We start from the raw sequence: 16,565 nt of genomic DNA on the forward strand, positions 1-16,565 counted from the left end.
CTTTGACCTAGCAATGCCATTAGTAGTCCTGTATCCCAAAGAGATCAAGGAAAAGGGGAAAGGACCTATATGTACAAAAATATAACAGCTCTTTTCTGAAATGTCAAAGAATTGGTAACTGAGAGGGATGCCTCTCAACTGGGGAATGACTGGACAAGTTGTGGTATATGAACATGATATAATGCTATTTTGCTGTAAGAAATGATGAAGGGGATGATTTCAGAAAACCCTGGGAGAACTTGAATGAACTGATGCAGAGTGAAGTGAGCAGAACTAGAAGAACACACAGTAAACAGTAATATTTTAAGAATAATCAGCAGTGAAAGACAGTGTCTCTGATCAATGACCCATCACAATTCAAAAGGATTCATGATGAAACATGGTGTCTACCTCCTAATAAACTGAGTGGAAATTAAAGTCTATTTTCTTCTCTTTTTCCTTTTTTTTTTTTTGACATGGTTAATGATATAGTTGCATATCTATGCATATTTGTGATAGCTGTTGTTTTTCTTGCCTTCTCAATGGGTGGGGCATGGGGGGGAGAAAATTTGGAATTAAAAAAAAATTTTTTTTGGAGGGGGTAAGGCAAGGCAGTTGGGGTTAAGTGACTTGCCCAAGGTCACACAGCTAATAAGTGTCAAGTGTCTGAGGCCGAATTTGAACTCGGGTCCTCCTGACTCCTGGATCGGTTCTCTTCACTGTGCCACCTAGCTGTCCCTTAAAATTAAATTTAAAAAAATTCTCTATAATAATTTGATAATAATAATATTAAACTTATACCAGTGAAATCACCAGTTTAGTTTCCATCCATCCACTATCTACATGCTTATTTATGTCCATATCATCTTGTCTAAGCTCTTTGAGAGCAGAGATTGTTTTGGCTTTAGCTTGGTATCCCTAGCATCCAGCACAATGTCTGTACTGGCTTAATAATGCTTATTTTTTTTAACTGACTGGTGTTTCTTTTGCTTTTCTTTAAAATGAAGATGATAGAAACAAGTCAGGATTGTTTCTGATGTTCCTATACTTGATAAAACATTTTATAATAATTTTTGTTTAAATGGAACCATTTAAATGAAAATAATTCCTGTTAGATTTGCCTTGCTTTTTAAGTGTTGGATGCTGGGCAGTTTGGGTTGCATTTTGTTACTAGGGCAAAGTTCTTTAAAGTTCTTTTACATTGATGAAAAATAACATTTTATATTTCCTTAGTGCTTTTGCATGAAATGAATGTGTATTAAGTTATAAATGATGATCCCTTGGTTTCTCCATTTAAAAAAAAAATTTTGGTAATACAGGTTTGATAAACTAGTCACTGTACAGAATGTTAATTAAGCAGAGTTTGTGCCATTGAGTTAACATTCCAAGTATAGTTTTACTTTATTTGAAGAATTGTCTTTGAAAGATTTAAATAAGTTCATTTTTGTTTTATACCTCAGGCGTCCAAGAGGAGTTATTTCCACACCAGTGATTAGAACATTTGGAAGAGGTGGAAGGTACTATGGAAGAGGTTATAAAAGCCAGGGAGCAATTCAGGTAATCAAAAATTACTTCTTTGCTTTACTCCATATACCATTCTAAGTTGGTCCTCCAGTTTGCATGGTTTTTTTTCCACTAATGTTCTCTGTAGGAAAAGGAATTTAGAATGATCTCTTTGCTAGCAAATCATTGACATTTCTCCTTATTAATGGCAATATTGGTGTGTCACTAAGGATGACCATTCTGAAATACTCGTCAGATTTAATGAAAGTGGTTCAGATGATTTCAGGGACTTGTTTCTGTTAAGTATCATTAATTAAAAATAGATAATTTAAGGGTTTAAGAAAAAAGCTGTAGATTAAACAGAACTTTTAGAATTCTACCCTTCTTCTCCCCTTCTGTACTATTTTAGCCAGTTCTATTAACCTATCTCTCTTTAAAAAAAAAAAAGTTTTTTCCCAGTTTATCTGAGCATGTCCACCATAGAAGATTTTGGTTGCTGTTTGAGAATCTTTTTTTTGTCCACTGTAACACTTGAGAAAAATGATAGCACTTAATTGAAATGTCCAACTTTTATATACTATGTTAATTATACATACATAAACAACATCATACTTATTAAAACTTTTAAAAGAGTAGTTCACTCTTAACAATCTAAGTAGGAAATTCCTATTCCAAGAAAACCCTCTGTCTTGGAGGTTATCCTTCCTCATACTCCATCCCTTGAAATGTAGTTAAACTTTGTTGTTGTTTTCTATTGACTTTTTAGTAATAAAATCTTAGTCTTGGGGTATTGGGTATAAGACAATGAAGTGGTTATGAAATGCATTGGACCAGGGTTTTGGGGTCTGTGAACTCTCCCAGTTCTCATATGAGGGGCGAGATACTATAAGCATTTGGGGATATGTGCAAAAGAAAATGATTAGAGTTAATGGTGAAATAAATAAGCAAGTAAACCAGCCAATGTGAAAAAAAAAGAAGAAGAAAAAAATGCTGTTTTCTCAACAGGTATCTGTATTTTGACCTGAAGAAAGTGGTCCTCATGGACAGGCCAGATGTTGAAAATGTAGCAGTCTTATCTGGTGGTACAAAGGCCTGACCTATGCTAATAAGATCTAAATTGAGAAAGAGGTGAAAATGGTAAATGGAGATAGGAAATGATAGTTTTAGTGATATCAGCCATCTGTGAATTTGATAATGGCTCCCAAGATTGGAAACTATTTGAATAAAGCGAGAATAAATCCTGACATGTGCAAGGGAAGTATCATTCCTAGGCTCTGATTGTTTTTACTTCTTACTGCTAACACATTGGTTCACTCAGATGGACCCCTAATAACTATGTTTTCTGTGTTCCAAGTTTGAGGCATGTACCTGTCAAGAATTAGGTGAATTTTTTATTTTCACCTCCATGATGCCACACTCCATGCTTTCTTACTGATATATACCAAGATATAAGACAACGAAGTGGTTATGATGAAATTCATTGTACCAGGGTTTTGGGGTCTGTGAACTCTCCCAATTCTTATATGATACAGTTCCCAAACTTTCATTACTTAAGAATACTGTTTCATAAATTAATTTTAATACTAGGCATATTAATTTTAGTAATTAATAGCAAAGTATAACATTGAAGTTGTGTTTTGACTGTAAAATGTTATAGGATTTAAGAGAAGTTTAGAAGTGAAATAGTAAGAGAAGGCTTCACAGAAGTGGGTTGAGCTTGATTTGGGCTTTGAATGATGAATAGAATTTGGCAAAGTGGAAAGAAATAATTGATATATGGAATAGAATATTATTCTGGAATCAGAAGGCTGGAAAGGATATATCAGTTAGACATTAGTTAGTCCCAGTCTCTTATTTTATAGATGAAGATATTAAAACCCAGCCTAGAAGTTACATGATTTCAACCGTAGGTCACATTATCAAAGTTGGGATATAAACCCAGGTCCTTTGATTGTAAATCTAGAGGTCTTTTCACTATGCCGCAATATGTTATTTTCCTGGACAGTGATGATACATCAGAGCAAGGCCTAGGAAAGCTGTCCTGAAAATTGTCATTAGTTCTTTCTAGTAGTTTACATTGTAGAAAATCGATACTGAATATTTCATGACACAGAATAGCTATAGGCAAACACTGTAATGAGTTGATTTATAGTGCTGACTTTTCATATGAAAACTTTATTAAACAAATTTGTTTTAAGGAAAAAGCCTATAAGATATATGGTTTCAAATTATGGATGTATGGGGGACAAGGATGGTGGTCAAAGAGTGGAACATTATAGTTAATAATTGAATAAGTACATGTTCTCATCAGTGTATGTACCAACTCAGTGGTGCAGATATGAACCCATCCACATCCTCACATCTTGTGCCATGCTTCTCTGTATCCTCTTATGAATCTTTCAGAAAGAATCTAACATACTGGTGGTCTTACTATTGGAATTTGCAATGAAGCACGCTGCTTTTCCAAGGCTTTTAAGGATCACCAAAGGGCATGGAGGAGTTATGTTGACAGTAAGTTATCTGAGCAAAGCAGGATAGGGATGCCAGTACTAGCTCCTTTCTGGTCCCCCCTGAGAATCTCTACAATTTACCGAGAGAGGAGCACAGTGTCCATTTCAGAGATCTGCTGGTTGAAGACTTGCCCTAAAGTTACCAATAGCTTTGTTTAATGTAGTTCCCTTTTTCTAAATTGGTCCCTTTTTACATTTTACAATCCTCACAATATATTCCTTCAGCTTCCTCTAATTCCATGATGCTTCCCTTTTCTTTTTCTCCTTGTTCCTTTCTTACATTCCCTTTTCTGTCTCTTTTACTCATTCTTTCTCACTTCCATTTTCTAACCCCAGTATGACAGTTGACATCTCCCAGAGCTCTGTTCTCATCTTTCTTTCTACATTCATTCATTGTCTTGATCACCGTCTCATTGAAGATGCCTCCCAGTCTGTCACTCTAGATTTCTAAGCCCCATAGATCTAGTACCCATAGGAAATTTCCACTTGAATGCCTTGCTGTTACTTCAAACTCAGCATGTCTAAATCTGACCTCATCTTACTCTCAAGCCAATTCTTCTGTCTCTGAATCTTCCCTTTTCTTTATAGAATTATAGAATGGATCTTGAAGATCATCTAGTTCAAGGGTCTTAACTTTTTTTGTATCATGACCTCCTTGGGCAGTCTGGTGAAAAATAATGTCTTTAAATGCATAAAACAGAATGCAAAGACTGGAAAGGGAAACTATTTCCATTGAAATGCAATTATCAAAATATTTTTTAAAAAAGCATGAACCCCTGATCTAGTATGGGAAAGGGACTTATCTCTCTATACACAGCATGTGTGTATGTCTGTATATATAACAAGACCAATCTCAGTCTTTAGTATTCTGCATCCAGCACTAGGCACTGTTATTTAGTGCTCCCTTATATACTTTCACTTAACGTCATGTTTTTACTTTTAAAAGTTTGCTTTTTCTTCCACTATCACTGTAGTCACTAGGTGGCCTATGGATAGAGCTCTGAGCCTTGTGTCAGGGAGAACAGTTCAAATCCATCCTCAGAAATTCAATAGCTATGTGACCTTGGGCAAGTCAGTTAACCTCTGTTTGCCTCAGTTTCCTCTTTTGTAAAATGAGGATAATAATAACCCCTTCCTCCCAGGGTTGTTGAGAAGATTAAATGAGATAATGATTGTGAAGTGCTTTAGTACAGTGCCTAGAACATAGTAAGTACTGTATAAATGTTAGCTATTATTAATTATTCTCAAATTTTAGCTCTTGGTTTTTTTGATTGATTGATTTAGGTCTATGAGCAGTTTGTTAAAAATGCCTCTTACCAGTTTAGAATCTAAAAATCTGTTCATTCAGTATTCTCCTCACCATTGCTTACCTCTGGTTCCAGTTTGTTACCAGGTCTTGTAAAAAACTTTTTTTTCCCTTCACAATGAGTACTTTTCAGATTTACCCTTTTTCTCCACTTCTACTTTGATAAAGTCCCTCATCAGGACATGCCTTGGGTTACTGCCAATAGACTTCTAGCTTGTCATCCTGTCTCATCTTACTCCATCCAGTAAAGACTAATTTTCTTAAAACAGCTTTCTTGCCATGTCATGCCCCTTCTCCAGCATCTACAGTGGGACACTCTATTGCACATAATATCTAATCCAAATTCCTTTGGGACTTTTTTTATATTCCTACCCACCCAGTCTTTTCCATTGATCAGTAGTCACCCTGGACCTGTAAGACTTGTCTTTTCTCTGCCCAGCACACATGCCATAGTAATAATTGCTTTATCGTTTTATTCATGTTATTACCCTTCCTAGAATGCCCTCTCTTTATCTTTTTACCTATTCAAATATCATCTGATCGCTAAGGCACAGGTTGTAATCTGCTTCCTCCATGAATGTTAACAGCTACTCTAGTTTGCACAGCTCTCCCTTTTCTAAAGTCAAATTGCATTTGATGGACTGACATTCACACTAAGGAACATATAAAACTGAACCAGTGGCCTGACCCTCACAGAGTATTTTTTTTCTTTTGGCCCAGTCTGAAAAACCCAAAGGACAACAGATTAAAATGCCTCTATGCATATGGTTTGGCAGAGCCTTTTAGAGAACTCATATTTCATTGAGAACTGTGGTCCAGCTAGACTTCCTCCTAAAAAAACCCACAAAAGGAACCTTGGAGATAAGATTATTCTGGAAGTAACAGTAACAGCAGTGAATTCCAGTGTTTCTCAAGGGTCTCAGAAAGATTTTTTTTTTTTAAGAAAAGGTAGAAAAAATTGTTCCTATAGTGGTCAAATCACTGAGAATATTTAAGAGCTGTATTGGACCATTACAGAATGAATTTTGAATGCAAAAAGCAGTGGCATAACTCTTTTTTGTTGTTATTTATTTAATATTTTATTTCCCCCCATCACATGTAAAAAGAATTTTTAACATTAGTTTTTTTAAATTTTGAGTTCCAAATTCTCTCCCCCTTATTGAGAAGGCAAGCAGTACGATATAGGTTATACATGTGCAGTCATGCAGAAGATATTTCTATATTAGTCATATTGTGAAAGACAATGCATATCACCAAAAAAAAAAGAACACAAGAAAAATAAGGCTAAATAATGTATGCTTTGATCTGCCTTCAGACTTCATCAGTTTTTTCTCTAGAGATAGTTAGCATTTTTCATCATAAGTCATTCAGAATTGTCTTGGATCATGCAGTGGCATAACTCTTGGACTAAATTAGTTTATAACTTGGTTAAAATACAAGTTTATCACTTTTGTTTGTCCGTGATATTACCTCAAAATAAAGTTAATATGTGATTTAAGTGAGGAGCATATATGTAAGATGCCATTTTTATCTGGAACCACTGGTGTCCTGTTTTCTGGTGTACTGATCAACAGACAAGATTCAGAAGAAATACAAGAGTATGATTCTTTGCTTTTATTTTTCTGTTGCTAATAACCTTTCAAGTCAGAAAGCACATTGAAGACAATGGTGATGTTCTTATCTCATTAGCACCTTCATATACATTGTTTCATTTGATCTTGATAGGGAAACAAGGCCGTTATTACTGTCCGCTTTTACTCATGAGGCAGCCAAGACTCTGATTGAGATCTGGTCCAAGGGAAGTCAGGCCTCTTGTCTGATTCCATGTCTAGCATGCCTAACCATACCTCTGCTTCAGCTCTCTACTAAAAGCACTAGGGTGCTGAACTTTGTTATTACTCTGTATTCTTTCTGAACCTTTTAGGAAAATACACTATTCAGTCATTCCTGCCATCCCATTTCTTAAAGAGATGCACTTCAGATAATATAAAGAACACATTATCTTCCCTTGGATCAGCCTTTCTGACCTGTTGGGTACCTCCTGACCTCTGACTTCATGAGGAGGGAGCTGCAACTGCCATCCTGTACCACTTGATGGATCCATCATCCTATTCTGCTATTCTCTTGTCAGTTCATTTAGGACACCTAGCAGTGCTGCTTATCACCTGGAGATGCAGCAAGTAGAATTAACAAAATTTATTAGCAACTTGGGTCCCCTGGTAACGCAGAAACATTAATACAAACCACAACATGAACAGAAGGGAAGAGAGAGTATCCTCTTGTGAGGCGATTCCTGAAAATCCCCTCGGCTCTTTTTCTTTAACTGTCCCTTGTTTTTGTGCAAGCATTTTGCCTTCGAAGGCTACAAGAAAACAATTGTTGTCTGTTTCTAAATTCTAGTTTATTTGTCTTACTGGACTGAAGGGGTAAGATAATAGAATGGAAAAAAGATTTTTTGAGAAATCATGATCTGAGAAGAAATTTCATCTCTCTCCCTAAGTTTATGAAGAATAATTTCTCAGTTGGTAATAACCAACAGGTCTTCATCATTTCCATTGATGAGAGAACATGAAGTAGGACTTCTGTTTCATCAAGATAATAATTAGAAGGTACTGATCACAGAATCCCAAATGTGAAACAGAAACTCACAGAATTTAGAGTTGTAAAGGGCCATAGTAACCATCTAATCCACACCCAAAAGGAAATCCCCAGTGAAATAGGCCTAATAAGATGTCATTGATGTTCTATCTGATGTAGAAGTGAGGTCAGGTGAAACCCTTCTGACAGAGCCCATTCTAATTTTGGACAGCTGATTATTGTGAAGTTGTCGTCTCCCTTCCTCCGGCCTCCCACCCGTCATCAGATCTAAATTTTCCCCTTTGTGAGTTTCGCTCCGTTTCTGGTTCTGACCCCTGGAGCCCGTGGAACCAGTCTGATCCCACTTCTACATGATAGCCCTGTAGACACTTGAAGGCAGCACAACTCTGGTGTCATTTCTTCCAGCAGTTCCTCACGTGACGTGGATTCAAGCACAAGACTCTTCATCACTCTGGTGGCCTCCTGGATAGCGCGCGCGCGCGCGCGTGTGTGTGTGTGTGTGTGTGTGTGTGTGTGTTTAGAGGGGGGAAGGCAGGGCAATTGGGGTTAAGTGACTTGCCCAAGGTCACATGATTAGTTAAATGTTAAGTGTCTAAGGCCAGATTTGAACTTGGGTCCTCACGACTTCAGGGCGAGTGCTCTAATCATTGCGCCACCCAGCTGCCCTCTGGAAAGTCTTAAACTGCAGGGCTTTGGAGTCTGGCCTGGAGAGAGGATGGAGGCCCTTGTTGCCCTGCTTCTGTTTTCCTGGAAGCCCAAGATCCCTTTAGTTTTTAGTTTTGGGGTGGTGGGGGGGTGGGTGTGGGTGTTCCTGTCTATATCTCATTTTTGCTTGAAGTGTTTATCTAGCTTTGCTTGGTAACTTCTGGGAGTGGGGAGAATCTACTCCCTTCTGAGTTTCCCATTCTGTGTTAGGAATCCTCTAGTGGGAAGGATTTTTCCTCACAAGGAGAGAGAAAATGTGCCTCCCTGAAACCTTCCCCTGTTGCTTCCATCTCTGCTCTTTAATACTGAGCAGAATAAGTCAGGTCTCTTTCATGTGATGTCCCTTCAGATATTTGATGAGAGCTAGTTCAGTACTCCATATATATACACTGAGGTCTCTTTTTTTTCTTCCAGGCTAAATAAACATTCTCATTACCTTAAACTAGTCGTTATAGACCTTGGTTTCTGGTCCTCTTTATCTTGGTAACTCTTTTCCGGTCATATTCTAGTTTGTCAGTATCCTTCCTAAATGGTTTGCTTACAACTGAGCAGTGTTCCCAGGGCTGACTTCAGTGGGACTGCCCCCTTGTTCTTCTGGCCACTTTGGCCCTCCAGTCCGAAGTGGCATTCTTTTTTGACTGCTCATGCTTCTAGATCTTGTAGTCCACTAAGCCTGCCCCCTTCTCCCCCACCTCCCATCATTGTCACATCTCTAGATCAATAAAGGGCTAGATTTTGGAGTTAAGTCCCACCTATGATGCCATCCCTATAGCCTCAGGCAAGTCACCTGATTTCTTTGAGCCTCAGTTTCCTCATCTGTAAAATAAGTATAGTAATGTCAATAGCACAGATCCAACATGCATTGTTAATGGTACAGTGGAGACAGAGGACACCAGTTTACCTTGGGCAAACCTCTTAACTTCCCTGTGCCTTTATTTCCTTATCTGTAAAATGAGAAGATTGGACCAGATGACCTTTAAAGTTCTGGGATAGGAAGAATCTTAAATGAGGTCCTCAATGTAAAAGACTTTATGTAGTTATTTTTAGCTGAGGTTCACTTTTGTTTCTCTTAAATTTCATTTTATTAAATTTAGTCTGTCATTTTAGCCTGTCATGATCCAAGATCCTGTCTCTTATCCATCTTGTGAGCTGTTACTCTCAACTGCATCATTTGCAAACTTGGTATAAATAAGCATGTCATCTGTGCCTTCATATAAATCAGTGGTAAAAATGTCAAATGACTCGAGTTCAAGAATAGATGCCTGGAGAATTCTCCAAAGAGAGACCTCTTTCCAAGGTGGACATGAGTCCAGTAATGGCTTGTCGTGAAAGCAGGAGTCTTGGTTCCTTCACTAGTGAGTGACAATCTTGGTTTTCTCCTCTGTAAAGTGAGTGGGACTATGCTAGGTCTTGTCCTGTTTTATCATGCTGTGATTTTCTGCCTCTTAGATAATTATATGGTAGCTCCAGGTGATTCTTGGTTACACATCTAGAGGGAGTTTTTAGTGGTCATGGAGAAGCAGAATCAAAATTACGTACTTTATTTTAAGACAAATCCTTTTCAAATGTCTTAGAAGTGTTTTAAGCTATAGAAAAATATATAACCACGTCAGCCTGTTATCTTTTTCCTTATGTCATTTCAGTTCTCTTGAAAGTGATTTTCTTGTAGTATCGTATTGATTCTATCATGAAGGAATATGACTTATGAATTAACATTTAGGTTCAAGTATAGCATGAATATATCACTTAGAAAACATCTTTTCACCTTAAGAAAAATTAATATGAACATTTGGATTTACATGTGAGAATGGTTCTTCATTTACAAAGTTAATATGATTCAATTTACATACACCTCATCTGTTACCCAGTTGTTAGGGGAAGGGAGGGAAATCAGTGTTTCTTCTGCATATGTCACCCCTACTCCAGTACAACTCCAGAGTTTGTTCTGTGGCAGAGGCATGTTATTAGTCACTCATTTACAAAACATTTGCGAGGTCTGCTATGAGTAAGGTGCTTCTCTAGGACTTTGGCAGAATTCCTTCAATGGAGATTGCCCTTTTGCCAACCATTGACAACATCGAATGATTGCGAAGAAGAGAGGGAACTTAAAACTGGAAGATGTCAAAGCTGGCGGTCCCTGGAAAGCAGCCCTAAGGGAAAATGAGGCATCCTGGAGCCTGTGATGGGAGGCAGAGGTGATAGGAGAATCAGCTGAGACACAGCCTTTTTGGAATACTTCTGGGTACCTACCATAGACATGGAAGTGAATCTGTTTTCTGTTTGTTCAAGTATCATTTGACAGGAGCTAGTATCCCTTCTTCGCCAGCATACATCTGGAACTTTTCTTACTTCTCATTTTCTCTTGTGTTAAACAGGGTAAACCTCCTTATGCTGCTTCAGCAGAAGAAGTGGCCAAAGAACTTAAGTCAAAATCAGAGGAATCTAAATCCTCAGTCGTGTCTTCAGATGGATCCCTGGCTGAAAACGGAGTAGTGAATGAGGAGAAACCAGCTTCCCAGATGAATGGGAATACAGCAGATGGCAGGGCTTCCAACCAGTCTGAAAGTGCCTTGAGTAATGACTCTAAAATGTGCAATACAAATCCTCACTTAAATGCACTAAATGCAGACAGTGTTTGCCATAAAGATGATACTCTTGAGGCAGCTGTCTTAAAAAAAGAAGAGTAAACTTATTTTTTATAGAGGGTGAAGGATGTTGGAATGGTAAGGATTAGGAATATCTGGAAAGAAAGAGAGCCTACAGTTATGTACATTTTTTCCTTTCCGTAAGAGAAAAATGAGGACTTTGGAAATTCGGATCCCTCTTTGATGTCAGAGATTTAAACAACACATTTTTAGTTTTAACCAGTTGTAGTCAAAATGCTACAATAAAACACACACAAAAAAAAGAAAATGAAGAGCATTTGACTCCCGCACTTAAAATGAAGTATACATAAAGTTTAAACTGGTTATGACAAAAGCTTGTAGTTTTGTTTCTTGAAATATAAAGAAAACAAATTTTGGCAGTCTTTAAGTATATATAGCTTAAAATATAATTTTTAGTATTTGGCACCATATGTATGCCATTATATTTGATTTTGCATTACTGTGTCACAATAAAAGCTTTCTTTAAGGCTTTAATTTCATGATTATGAAAAAATAAGGCACAACCACAGTTTTTCTTTCTTACTTAAAATTTCATCACTGTTGATGTGGTTCTTTTGTGTTAAAAATGTGCAACTATCGAAACTAAAAATTATAGAGTAATCTTGCAGTTCTGCTGATTTTCACTCTACAGTACGTCATACATACTTTACAAGCAAGTTCAATGGAGATAAACTTGAAATCATAGAAGATGCAAATGACCTTTCAAAATCAACACAATGTGTTCTGAAACTTTTTGTGACTAATACCATGCATCCGTGATCAATGAACTATGTGGTTTTGAATCGGACGTAGACCATTAGTACTACTATTTGAGCTAAACTTCTGCATGGTTCATAATTTTTAAAGTGTGTAGTTAATATTATGCATGTTATTGTCCTTTCTTCCATTCTTACAAGTACTGTGCCCATTTGCAAAACAAAAAAGCTAATAATCAGTAATAGTCCTATAAAAGATGTTAACTATGTTTAGTCATTGACTGATCTTGCTCTAACCTTAAAATTTTGTGATTATTGACCTCTGTTGCATTTATTCTAAAACTTAAAAAAATTATCTAGCCGTTTTGAATATCAACGTTACCCTGGTGTACTCATTGCTGTATGCATTATTGTTCTCTGTTGCTGTTTTTTGCCTTCATATTAGCAAATATGAAATTCTGTGAAAAACAAAAAAAAAGCTTTGATCTTCAAAAACTACCCCCCTTCTGTAGCAGGAAACAAATTGCTTGTTCTTGAGAACTTTCCCATCAAGAATTTAGTATAAGCAAATATACCTGTATCATTTTGATGTTTTTGTTAGTGTTTCCAAACTTAATGTACTTCGAAATCAGAATCATTTCTTTATATTCGTTTTCATATAATTCTCCTGATGCTCTTCATCACACATTAGTGATCAGAAATGAGGTGTAATTCCCCATTCCCTGCCCGCAAGAGCTAAGTAGGTATCTTAATGTAAGTTGAAGGGAGTTCTGCCCTAACTCATGGATTGTGCAAGAATGAACTACTGTTGGGTTTGATTGACTGTAGATGGATTGTGGTGTGGTGTATTTGAAGGCTATTGAATGCAACTTACAATGCTTAATAAAAATCTTTATTCTTTTAGTATAAACTATAGTATGCCTTTTTAATCCATTTTTTAAAGACTGTTAGCCAAATATTTACACACATTTCAGCAAAGTCAATGTCACAGATTTTAATAGTTACTTAAGAGCTTTGGTGAAGTGAATTTTTTCCTTTAAATATTTAATAGCAATTCAGGACATAAAAACCTAGATGAGTGATCATTGACCATGTGGTAGCTAATAAAGAAGTGTACGGGCATAACTGGTTTTTGAGCATTTCATCACTGAACTTAATGGAAGCAGAGGGCCAGAATTACATGTGCTGTTTTGTAGGAATTATTAGAAATTAATAAGAATGATTGGGAAGTGAATTATGAACAGAAGTTATTTTAGTCCCCTCATATGAATTGTGTGATTCTCATTATACCACAGAATTTAACTTCCAGGAGTACTGAAGTCTGCTTCTTTGTTTCCTTCATAGAAACTGTACAGTTCTAGACATGTGCTAGAACTACAGTATTTACTCTGGGGTGTAGGGATTAAGGATTGTGTGTTGTTTGCCTTCTGCATTATATTGAAAAATGCACTATATATCATTGTGTCCACAGGATGTGATTTGACTTAGATGTAACCAGATCACCATGGTGCTTTGTGATGAGATTTTACTTATTCAGTTGTTGTTAATCCATAAATACATATGTAGTATGAGAAGTCATACTCCTTTCTCCTAGGGCTTTGATTCTCTCATCCTTGCCACTGCTCTTAATAATCAGAACTCAGGAGGAGAGACAGGATTGATCTAATAGATGAAGAAGGCCAGCCTCAGAGACAGAATAACCTATGCCCCACCTCTAGCACATACTGAATATCCCAGAGCAAGTGATTTTACCACTTAGTGATTTGAAGGTCAAGAAAGAACCATAGAATGATATAAGAAGACTTCTGAAAAGACCCCATCCCACTTTTTTGAACAAACAGGGATTTTATGGGTGTCAACGTTGCTGCTTCAGATATTTTCAATTTATTGATTGGTTTTACTGATATTTTTTCTCTTAAAAGATTATTTGTTATATGAGATGACTTGGGGAGGGGAATGCAGGGAGAAATTTGAGTGATAGAAAAACAAAAGATCAAAAAAAATTACTTAAAAGTAAAAAAATATAGAATACCATGAGGGAATTCTTAATGTCTAACTATGAGTGGTAGATTTTGCCTTAGAATGATCAAAGAAAAGAAAGAGAATAGCAACTATGATCACCCGTAGCTTCATAATAATAGCATTTATGTATCAAATTAAGGTTTTACAAATTTTCTTACTTTTGTATAATACTTAAACATTAATCAAGCATTTGTTTAGTACCCATCATGTGAAAGGCACTATGCTTGGCACGGTGTATATAAGTAAAAATAACGAAACAATCCCTAATTACAAGGAATTTTAACACGTGCCTACTTAACTCCTGTGCTAAGTACTTTACAGAGTTCTCATTTTATCGTCATGACAACCATGGGAGGTAGGTGCTATTGTTTTTCAGATGTGTCCGACTTTGTTACCCCATTTGGGGTTTTCTTGGCAGAGATATTGGAATGGTTTGCCATTTCCTTCTCCAAACCATTTTATAGGTAAGAAAACTGAGGCAAACGGAATAAGTAGCTTTCCCAGGGTCACACAAATAGTAAGTGTATGAGTTCAGATTTGAACTCAAGAAGATGAGTCTTCCTGACTCCAGGCCTGGCACTTTATCCACTGCACTAGATGCTGTTATCTCCATTTTATAGATGAGGAAAGTGAGGCAGATGGTTTAAATGCCTCTCCCAGGGGCACACAGTAGGAAGCAAGTGTAAGTGTCTGAGGCGAGATTTGAACTTTTTAACTCCAGGTCCAAAGCTCTATCCACTCCCCACCTAGATGGCCTGTCATGAACATTAAGCTAATTGAAACCCAGAATAGCTCACTGATTTGAATAAAGGCATATATAGCAACTTTGAGGTCACTATATATGAACAATATGGAGGACTAGACATTTTCTTTGGTCCCCATGACCTCTCAGGCCTCTCCAAAGCAGAAATTATGCAAAGATAAAGCAACTTCAGATGTCTCTATGGTTTAATCCAAAAGGTTTAAAAAAAAATCAACTAACACACACTAGCCGTGAGTTCACTCGGGACCTCCCCACTCTGCTCCTCACCTCCCATGCTAATTTCTGTGGAGCTACACCAGCAAACCCAAAGACCTGGTGCAGGCTTTTAGCAAAACCCAGTCCCTTGCTCTGGTTCCCCCCTCCCACTTTCCAGTGCTATAGAGACTCCAGTTGCAGACTGAAACTTCAGTCCACAACAGCCAATGGCAAAGGAGCAAAAGTGTGTTGGCTGCGACACCCAGTATTTCAGCAGACGACCCCCTAATATCACTGCTGTAAAACTGAACTACTGTTGCCAGAGTAAGCAGCCCTGTAGTACCAGCACTGCAGAACTCAACTGCTACTGCTAGCCAAGAAACTTAAGAAGTAAGAAGGAAGTCCAAAGTGGAGGCAGGGGGCAGGGTGGTTAGCACTCAGCATCCAGCTGGGGCCATGTCTATTCACCCAAAGACAAGGTATGTAGAGATAATGAGAAGAATACAAGACAAAAAACCTTGACACCATAATGCAAGAAACAACAGAACTGTTCAGAACTTCAGAACATATGAATGAAATACCATTTCAAAAAATTCATAGTTTACCTCTGGGAAAAATTCCAGCGTTACAAACTTCAAGACATGTAGTGGTTAAATTTAACCAATTCAGAAGCAAAAAGTTCCACAAATGATCAGGAGAAAGATTGAAATATAAAAGAAAGGAAATGTGAATAATAAGACTATGTTTTGCACCCACCAGAAAATGCAGGAGTGAGTTCTGAGAGCAATGGAGTTGAAGATGCAGCTCAGAGTAACTTATCCTGCAAAGTCCGGGCTTCACTATAAATGAAAGATGCATATTCAATAATGAAGGTATTTGGAACATTTTTAGAAAGAAAAACAACTGAAAAGATTGTTTTGCTTCTCAGACACCCCAGACAGCAGAAATTTAGGAGGAATGAATAAATGGCAACAGAATGATAAGAGACCAGTTAAAGACTTCTTTTTAAATGTACACAAGAAGATAGGTGAAGGCGGGATCCCAGTGGAGGTCACATTGAAGTGGTGCGCCTGGGGCATTATGGACAGAACCTGGTGAATCAAGGTTTTTTGTGAGACTATCATATAATATGGAAGGCATGTGGGAGGAAGGAGGGAGCAGGGAGAAAGAGAGGAATGTGTGATATGCCTAGGTCAAGCAAGGGCTAGCACTGAGGGGCAGGTTGATCGCTATGGTTTCAGAACTTGCAGGAAAGTGGGTGAGGAGTTGGGGGAACCTGAAAGGGGGGAGAAAGGAAAAAGACCTTGCTGTGGTAGTGGGAATGGATTCCACTATTGCTCCCATGGGTGAAAAGAGATGTTCTATGAAGGGAGATGGGAACCTTGCACTGCGTTCAGTTTTGGGGATTTGATATTTATAAAATCCACTTATACCTTGGGAGAAGGGGAGTTGGAACTCGTGGGGGGTAATTAGAGCACCTGGGGGAATGGAGAACATGAGCCCAGGGAGATTTTTAGACAAATGGGGTGAGGGGGAGATAACTGGAAGAGGGTATATATCAGTGGTGGGCTGCATAATCACAGAAATAGAGGGCTATCCTGGGACAATGTGCTCTGTGACACC

General features: G+C 37.6%; 1 protein-coding gene across 3 annotated transcripts in view; it reads left to right on the forward strand.

Moving 5' to 3' along the window:
* FAM120A (family with sequence similarity 120 member A) overlaps positions 1 to 12,872 on the forward strand; it is a 154,052-nt gene extending 141,180 nt beyond the window's left edge. For all 3 annotated transcript variants that reach the window (XM_069083749.1, XM_069083752.1, XM_069083751.1), the window contains 2 exons: positions 1,440 to 1,536; positions 10,977 to 12,872. In XM_069083749.1, coding sequence (XP_068939850.1) covers positions 1,440 to 1,536; positions 10,977 to 11,288 — 409 coding nt within the window. In that variant the 3' untranslated portion in view covers positions 11,289 to 12,872. The remainder of the gene's footprint in view (positions 1 to 1,439; positions 1,537 to 10,976) is intronic.
* The last annotated feature ends 3,693 nt before the right edge of the window (positions 12,873 to 16,565 follow it).

The sequence above is a fragment of the Petaurus breviceps genome, unplaced genomic scaffold, assembly GCF_028583685.1.
Source record: "Petaurus breviceps papuanus isolate PSGF00001 unplaced genomic scaffold, PetGlider_PUasm1.0 174, whole genome shotgun sequence".
Classification (NCBI taxonomy): domain Eukaryota; kingdom Metazoa; phylum Chordata; class Mammalia; order Diprotodontia; family Petauridae; genus Petaurus; species Petaurus breviceps.